At 43.2% G+C, this 9,577-nt stretch overlaps 1 protein-coding gene across 1 annotated transcript; it reads left to right on the top strand.

Moving 5' to 3' along the window:
- Positions 1-256: 256 nt before the first annotated feature.
- LRRC39 (leucine rich repeat containing 39) lies at positions 257-9,496 on the top strand. The gene is made up of 8 exons (XM_083158206.1): positions 257-410; positions 1,463-1,568; positions 2,420-2,576; positions 5,055-5,191; positions 5,741-5,886; positions 5,954-6,106; positions 7,411-7,556; positions 9,477-9,496. Exons 1-8 carry the CDS (start codon positions 286-288, stop codon positions 9,494-9,496), a joined length of 990 nt encoding a protein of 329 aa, XP_083014332.1. The 5' UTR covers positions 257-285.
- Positions 9,497-9,577: the final 81 nt, after the last annotated feature.

The raw sequence follows: 9,577 nt of genomic DNA on the forward strand, positions 1-9,577 counted from the left end.
TGGGCAGGATGGGAACCTGTGGTACCATCATTACCTCTCTGTACCTTATTTTGGAACAGCGTGGTGCATACTGAATCATGCGCTGAAAGACAGCAATTCTTGCACGAGAATATTTGTGTAACTGTGGTCTACTCACCAATAGAACACCTTTTCATATTTTAACTTTTGTGAGGATAATTTCAATTTAGGCCAAAGTCTAAACAATTAGCAAAAATTATTGTTATATAATATATATCCATTGTCTTCCACAGATGAGCCAATGAGTTTGGGACACAAAAGAGGAACATGACAACTGTGTTCTGCTTAGGGTCTATCTCTGGTATCAAAGCACTCTGGGAGGGCAGAATCCAGAGACATCAGGAAGAGTTGAGGACCCAGAAAATACTCAGAGGAAAGGCAGCTTTGGGAGAGTGAGTGACCCAACTCCACTGCACCCTTACTATATGCTTAGTGATTAGTAATATACACCGGCAACCCATGTGGATAGTTAACCAATGAAAAATATACGAAACATATTGGGATAAATGTATTAACCTGCAAGAACCAAGAGGTCAAAGTGGAAATCATTTTCAAAGCCTTGTAAATGATTGCTGTTTTAGAAATACCGCCATTCTTGCACGATATGGGTTATTCGGTAAGGATCTCAAAAGCAAAATCTTTCTGTAATGGGCAAAACCATGTGCACTGCAGGTGGAACAAATGTAACATCTGCAGAGCGAGTTATGGGGCCTACACATGTGGAGATTCGCTTTGCTCAGCAAAGATATTGCTCAGAAACCCATTGATATCTTTTACTATACTGGTTCTCAGACTCGGTCCTCAAGTACCCCCAACAGTGCACGTTTTCCAGGTCACCCGGCAAGTACACAGGTGCACTCATTATTCACTGACACATTTTAAAAGATCACAGGTGGAGCTAATTATTTCACCTGTGATTCTGTGTGGAGACCTGGAAAACGTGCACTGCTGGGGGATCCTGAGGACCGAGGTTGAGAACCACTGTTTTACTATATCCTCTAGTGCAGTGTTTTTCAACCACTGTGCCATAGCACACTAGTGGCCTTGAGCTGTTTTCAAGTGTGCTCCCAGATCTAGAGATGCCCAAACCAGTTTATAGCCAACACCAGTTCAACTGCTATTTACTGGTCTCTTCTTTTCATGTAAATGGACAATTTATGTTATTTTTGTTACCTGTGGGGATTAGTTTGATTGTGTTCTTTTTTTATATGTGGGGCAAATAGTGTTTTTTTTTTTTGTCCTGTGGGGGCCAATGTGTTTTTGTGGGGATCTCATGGGGTACCTTGGCAATTTTAAAATCTTATTTAGTGTGCTGCAAGGTAAAAAGGCTCATCGCTCCGTGTATGGGCACCTTCAGAGAACATTGTTTAAACCAGTAACATACCTACTATATATGTGGTCCATAATATATGCATGCTCATGAGATATCTCTTTGGAGTCACAGAATCTCTCATCTCTGGGAGAGCCGCATCCAGTTATTCAAGCTGAGAGAGAAGGTTTACAATGAGGATGGAAGATTAATCCTAAGGATTGAAAAGGAGGAGTGGAAGGTAACCTATCTCCTACAATAACTACATAACATATCCCAACATATCCATTACTTTCTTCAAAATAGCCCCACAAGTCTTCAGACCCCGGAGTACATCACTGATGATAACTAATATAATACAATCACCTCAGAATGACACACAGGGATGGACTGTTGACCCTCACATTTCTACCTAGTTAAACACAAAAGCTTAAGGGCCTTATTCTAGTTCACTATTTCTGACAAAATCTTTCTTAGATGGAAAAAACCATGGGGGTTATTCTAGTTCATTCTTTCTGACAAAATCCTTCTTAGATGGACAAAACCATGTGCACTGCGGGTGGGGCAGATGTAACTTGTGCAGAGAGAATTAGATTTGGTGGGGTTTTACTTAAAAGTGAGATCTGTATTGCAGAGTAAAATCATGCAGTCAGTATTTACCCTGCACAGAAACAAAAAAACTCACCCAAATCTAATTCTCTCTGCACATGTTACATCTGCCCCCCTGCAGTGCACATGGTTTTGTCCATCTAAGAAGGATTTTGTCAGAAAGAATGAACTAGAATAAACCTCCATGTGCACTGCAGGGGGGGCAGATGTAAAATGTGCAGAGAGAATTAAATGTGGGTGAGTTATTTTGTTTCTGTGCAGGGTAAATACTGGCTGCTTTATTTTTACACTGCAATATAGATCTCACTTTGAAGTAAAACCCCACCCAAATCTAACTCTCTCTGCACAAGTAACATCAACTCCACCTGCAGTGCACATGGTTTTGCCCATTTGAGAAGGAATTTGCCAGGAGTGAACCAGAATAATCCCCTCTATCACTTTTCCACTGGAGAATAACTTTCCTGTATTGATATATTGCTGCAGACACTGCCAGCATGCTTGGTGAAGTTATCACAATTGCAAGAGTGGCAACTGCACCGGACAGGCCTGACCACTATACCCACATTCATTGCAAACTTTAGCAACCTTTTGGTTCTGGACTTATCGCGAAATGTTATTATGAAGATTCCCCGGGAGATCGGTGAGCTACTATTCTTGTATTTACTTTTACTGACATGTTCTAATTCTGTGCAATGCTGTTGGGAATATGCATGTGTGTGTATAATGGTCCTTATGGTATCTGGATGGCTGATAAACAACTTTTAGGTTGACAGTCAATAGGTCAAGACAGGCAATATGTCGACATGGCTGTGGTCAACACAGGAAAAGGTTGACATGAATTTACCATGATTTTATAAAAATGTTCGGACTTTTTTTTATACTTTACCATCCACGGGGACTGACTGTGTAAACGGTATACAATAAAGTTGCCTGAAGCACGGCAAGCACAACGAGCCATGCGTGGGGATGTCGTACACTAATTGGGGGTCCACATGCTCAAGTGTCAACACGGACACAAAACACGTGCACAAACACCTGTATCTCCATTTTCATGTACTGATCTTTTATGTGTCAACATTTTCCCAGTGTTGACCAATGTCAACCTTTTGGGGTCAAGATAACAACTTTCAACCTAGCCGTTGTCTGTGAGCTATTCCACATCCGGTCGTTACATGCACTCTTCTCACAAGCATGCCTACTCAAGTCTCATGTTCCTGTCATGTTTTAGTTAATTGACTGACAGCTTTATGGAAATCCAAATATCACTGCACAATCTAGTGATTGGGAAATGGCAACTCATCACATTAATAACCATGTGGCAAGTAATAAGGAAATATGATAATCATTATATTCATTGCACATTCAAAATATTTATTACCAGATTCTTATATATCGCACACATATTCCGCAGCGCTTTACAGAGAATATTGGAACATTCACCATGATGTTTTTCTGTTCTATACCCCCAATGTGAATCCCATTATTTGGGAAAGGGGATTTCTTTTTGTAATTTCAGGCAGGAAGTTTACCTGTGCATTTCTGAAAACTGATATATTCTAAATTTGTATCAATGTTTGGTGTGATTAATGGTATGGGGAAACATGCAAAGGTAGCACTATTTGGTTTTCACATTTTTGTATCAAATGTCTATATGCGAGTGTTTTTGACAAGCACTTGTTGCTGCAATTCCTTTGTTGTTGTGCGCTATATTCCGAACTACCTTTCTACCATGAGCGATATCTTTCACAATATCCTTGTCTAGTGTGTATGGGGCTTTACAGTCCAGGTTTTAGTGCTATACCTGCTTGAGCACAGGTGACTCAATTAGTACCTCAGTTATGTTGATTAAACCATCTGTACTGAAGCCTGGATATCACTAGAACGGGATGCGGTCATTTAGTCTACAGCATGATGGTTGACAGTCATTAGGTTGACATGGGAAAAGGTCGACAGGTCATTAGTTCGATGATGTCTAGGTCGACAGTCAAAAGGTGTACATGGGGTTTTTCACTGTTATGTGAGCCGACAGCTGGTATTTCATGCCCCACAATCCACTAGGGCGTGGTGGGAGAATAAAATAGTGTGCCCAAAGCATTGCGAGCGATGCGAAGGGATGCAGTTCACTTTAAACTGTGTCCATGTCGACTGTGTTGACATTTGGGTCAAATAACAGTAAAAAAACAACATGTTGACCTTTTGACTGTCGACCTAGACATTGTCACGCTAATGACCTGTCGAACGAATGACCTTTCGACCTTTTCCCATGTCGACCTAATGACTGTCAACCATCATGCTGTAGATCAAATAATCCCAACCCACTATAACCTGCCTGCTCAGCTGGAATCACACCTAGGGCCTTATCCAGATCTGAGCTCAGTACAAATTTGTTCGGAAAATGGGCAAAACCATGTGCACCACGCAGATTTGTGCGAGTTATTTTGTTTCTGTGCAGAGTAAATAATGGCTGCATTATTTTTACACTGCAATTTAGATTTCAGTTTCAGCACACCCCGCCCAAATGTAACTCTCTTTGCACAGGTTACATCTGCCCCACCTGCAGTGCACATGGTTTTGCCCATTTTCCAAACAAATTTGTACTGAGCACAAATCTGAATAAGGCCCCTACAGATTTGTCTCTCCAAATCTGTATGGTGAGAACATAAATTCTGGTAACGTATGGGAGCATTCCCTCCCAAATGCTGAAAAATGGACAAAAATGTTTGTAGTGATAGATAGGTTTAATCAAATGGATTTAAAAAAATTGTCTGCGTGACCATTGTCTGTTTTCCGGTTTTGTGAGCAAATATTTTATTCTCATATGCTCCCATATACCTTACCAGATTTATGTTCCCACCAGACAAATTGGTCAGACAAATCTGTAGGTGTCTACTCCGCTTTAGTGTGCCTTGTGGACTGATGTTTAAAATTGCACAGCGACTGCACAATATCTCGTTCAGAAGCCACATTAAGGAGCATTGTGTCCCTGCCTTTCAGGCGATCAGATGATGAGATCACCGGTGTGCGAGGGCGTGCAATAGTCTGTGCACACTGGCTGGATTGGAGGACATATCGCTTAGTGCGTTCCCAGCATAAGTCGCTATTTGTTTAACACTTCCAGGTAGACTCACTAAGCTCCGTGAACTTCTGCTCAGCTATAACCGGATTGCAGAGGTCCCTGAGGAACTGAGTAACTGCCAGAGCCTGGAAAGGCTGGAACTTGCTATGAACAAAGACATAGCAGAGCTCCCAGCTCAGGTAAATAAACAATTCACTTTCATATTGTGAATGTTAAACTATAGCTGGTATTAAAGATTAATCATCTTATAGCAAGAAAAAAGCATCTATAAATTCCCTTAAAATAATTAACAAAGGGCCCGATTCTGCATAAATCGGTAATCTGCAAAAATCCCAGACTTCTATTGTTGCAGATATAACTGCTTAGGGCGTTGACTGACCATTGCGGGGGTGCTAGCCGGACAGCGGAGGAGTGTCAGGACCATTTTGGTGACAGCTGCATGATGTCGCACAGAGCCACTGCGGTCCAAAAACTGGCCTGGTTTGACAGCTAGGCTACGCAGCCAGGGGGCTACCGGCAGAGTGCAAACACTTGGCTATGTAATGAATCACTAGCACAATAGCGATGCAAATGGAAAATTCACTCGGCTTGTGGGGCGGCCCCCCCACTGCAATGGGATATAATTTTGCAAATCCTTGCAAAACTACAACCCATACTGAATCAGGCCCCACATTGGGTGACCAACAGTAGATCCTACTTTTGACAGAAAAATTTTGTCTCCACCATAGCTCAGTAAATTGACACAGCTCACCCATGTGGACCTCAGTATGAACCAGTTCTCAACCATTCCAAAGGCAATTTTGGAGCTCCCGGCCCTGGAATGGCTGGACATGGGTAGCAACAGATTGAAGGAGCTGCCCCAAGATATAGACACGTGAGTAGGACCATCTGCTTGTATACATCTATGTCTGACAGGACTACTTACTATGGTCTCTATCCAGCATGCAGACGCTACACACCCTGTGGCTGCAGCGTAACGAGATCTCCCAGCTCCCTGAATCTATCAGTAGCCTTCAGAATCTCAACACATTGGTCCTAAGCAATAACCTGATGAGACAAATCCCAACTTGTCTGCAGAGCTTGCAGAACCTCCGGTAAGAACACAGGATTACAGTATATCATTAGAATACTTTTATTGGTCCTGCTGTAAAACAAAATTAACTGTAAAGTATTAAAAATGATTTAGCATATTGTAGGGGAGGGGTGTGGTATGGCGGTCCGACAATCAGGATCCCGACTGCCGGTGCTCCGACAAAGGGCGAGCGCAAAGAAGCCCCATGCGGGCTCGGTGGCTCACCACAGGTTCTGTTCTCCCTCTATGGGGGTCGTGGACTACCAGGAGAATAGCCCATGTCAGTCGGGATACCAACTGTCGGGCATTTAAACAGTCGAGATTCCGATGTCTGAGTATGGACCATTGGAATCCCGACTGTCGGGCAGTCATCCGGCACCTATAGGGGAGAGGGAGTTATTTAAAGGGATTCAGTATTGAATCCCGGCGGTCGGGATCCCGACGCCGGAATCCCGACAGTCGAAATGCCGACAAGGGGGGGACGTGGATCGCCCCCCCTTGCGGGCTCGCTGCGCTCGCCACGCAGCGGGCACACTGCGCTCGCCACGCAGCGGGCACGGTGCCTCGCTACGCTCGGCACACTAATTTATTCTCCCTCCAGGGGTGTCGTGGACACCCCAGGAGGGAGAATGTGTCGGCATTTCGGCGGTCGGGATTCCGGCGTCGGGATTTTAACTGCATCCCATTTAAAGGTGCCCATACACGTTGCGATTCTGGCATGCGTTTTGACATTTTAAAGTTCAAATTGCACCGTGTACCTGCGGGGATGCGATGCACGTCCCCACGGGTACAATATTGTACAGCACAAAAATTATGTGCAGGCAGTACTTTTTCTGCTACATCGCATTACTTTTGTAATAATGCGATGTGATGTCCATTAGGTGACTATTAACTTTAAAAAAAAAAAAAAGAGAGGCTAAAATCACCTCACATCACATCGCATCGCACCAGCACAGTACAGTACATCGCATCCCCTACAAGTGCCAAAATAGCATAGCACTTTGAAGTACAAAATGCACAGCACAGAAAAATCTCAACGTGTATGGGCACCTTAAGTGAATGTCTACCCAACAAGTTTACTAAATACCAATCCCTGTTAACAGCTTTTTTCCACCAATTTTCTTTAACCATCAACAAAATTAGACAATTAGCAAAAAGACTTCCATAGGGGGCTGGGGGCGCTAACATCAGGATTTTGGCCAGAAACACCTCGCTAGTGCTGTCCTTTTCTGAGATACTTACATTTCCCACAACAAAACATGTATATCATTGCATCAGTCTAAAACAATGGTAATGGTTTTAATTTAAAAAAAACTTTTTTTTAAGATTTGTAAACTTCAGGGATAACCCATTGGAGCTGGAGGTTACACTGCCCCCGTGTGAAGATGGAGAGGAGGAGGATGAGAGAGAGCTATTTGGGCTACAGTTCATGCACGCTTACATCCAGGAGACTCTAAAGTCCAGTGACTCAGGTGCAGGCTTCATATTGATACACTTTTATTCCTATACCTTGTGTGTATACACTGTACTCACAACACTCTATCAGGATGCGTTTATGCCTTTTTCACTATAAATATCGAATAAAAAAACAAACAAAAAAAAACAACAATAACAGCATCAATAAAATATCTATTGCCATGATTGTATACAGGAGCTCCATGCAAATGTACTTACACATGGTATATAGAAAGTGTAGTATTTTTAAAAGGGTATGGTATAACTCTGCGACCGTTGAGTATCCGACAGTTGTTTCTCCAACATCGGAATCCTGACTGTCAGGAGCCCGACAGTGGGGCGTGCGTATTCAATCTCGCTGCGCTCGCCACCTATTCTATTCTCCCTATATAGGGGTCATGGACCCCCACAAGGGAAAATAGCCCAGGTGTGTTGGGATTCTGATGTCGGAGAACTGATTGGAATCCCGACGGGCGGAGAGTCATCAGCACCCTTTTAAAAAAGCTGCTACTTTCGTTTTCCTGCTTCAGCAAATGTGCGATATACTGTATCACATGCAGTCCTTTGCATATGATATATTGCATGCAGTCCCATTCCCCCGCTTCCAGGAGGCTGGCTAGGCCAGTGGTCGTACATGCAGCAGGTCCGACCTCTAACAACCGATCCAATGCACGTGTGCATCGGAGTCAAACACATCCCAGTTGGTTACTTTTCACCCGATTTCTCACCCCGATCTGTCGGAATCCGGTGAAAAGTGGCCAAATAGGATTATACCGTGTTCTCACTGCGAGTGAGAAATACACGGCTTTTCCCCGCCATCAATGCCGGGGACTGTCGCGCTGGACCCCCGTTCTCACTGCAAGGCAAATTCCCGGGTGAAGAAGTTCTACCCGGGAATTTGCCTTTTAACACGGGTTTTTCGGCAGTGTGAACGGGACGACCCGTGTCTGCATACCCGGATCTCAGACACGGGTAAACAGAAGGGTTTTACTTGTGTCTGACATCCGGGTATGCGACCCGTTCACACTGCCAAAAATCCTGTGTTAAAAGGAGAAGGTACTTGTGTATTTTGGCGGCGCCCATCGCATCGCATACCATAACGCATGCGATGCGACGCGATTTCCTTGGATAGTGTGCGATGGCATACAATTTTCAATTTAACATTGTAAGCACCCGTTAGGGTGCTTATGCGATTTTTCTTCGCATAGGGGGTCAAAATCGTGTCGCATCGCATGCCATCCGGTACATGGCATGCGATGCGACGCGTTCATCGCGCAATGCTGAAATCGGGCGCCACCAAAATACACAAGTACCAAGGAAAATTCCCAGGTCTACATGCTAGACCCGGGAATTTGGCTGCAGTGAGAACGGGGTATAAGTGTATGGGCAATTTAAGATGGGATTTCTATTGAAGATGGGATGTTGCGCATAGCAACCAATCAGAATCTATTTCTTATTTATTAAGCACCTTCTAGAAGATAATATATCGAATCTGATTGGCCTATACCAACATCCCATCTCCAATAGAACTCCCCTCTTAGTAAATAAACCCCACAGTGTATGAAGCCAAGAGCAAGGCTCAGCTAGTGTAATTGGCCGTTCCTTGTGCATCATGCGCAGGTGCATCTGCCCCTATCATTACATTTTACATTATTAGAAAAAAGCATAAACTAGGGTAATAGTTCATTTTGGAACCTAGAAACCTTAAAGAAAAGTAACAGTAGCAAGAAAAATACAGATACCCCATAGTAACAATATAGAGATAATAAGATTAATAAGGAAAGAGCCATCATTTTTCTATGCAATAAAAAAACATAAAATATGTATTAAAAAAATAACATAAAATATGTATACATGAAATATGAAAAATGTACTAGAGTAGGATAAGGGGATGTATAACAGATGATCCTGCAATAACTTTGTTTTATGGCTTTCAGGCATGAAGGTGCTGCTTTAACTAACTTGACAAAGAAAAACCAGCCTGTCTTCAAGACTGAGCCGTTAGCTGGAATACTCTCTGTTGAGGAGAACAGCCACA

Source organism: Crinia signifera, chromosome 8, assembly GCF_055691185.1.
Source record: "Crinia signifera chromosome 8, ASM5569118v1, whole genome shotgun sequence".
Lineage (NCBI taxonomy): Eukaryota > Metazoa > Chordata > Amphibia > Anura > Myobatrachidae > Crinia > Crinia signifera.

Excerpts from the sequence above, each read along its gene's own strand:
- LRRC39 (XM_083158206.1), top strand. The coding sequence starts at position 286 with ATGACAACTGTGTTCTGCTTAGGGTCTATCTCTGGTATCAAAGCACTC. Across the intron at positions 6,107-7,410 it reads CAGAGCTTGCAGAACCTCCG|ATTTGTAAACTTCAGGGATA; the intron begins GTAAGAACACAG and ends CTTTTTTTTAAG. Across the intron at positions 7,557-9,476 it reads TCTAAAGTCCAGTGACTCAG|GCATGAAGGTGCTGCTTTAA; the intron begins GTGCAGGCTTCA and ends TATGGCTTTCAG.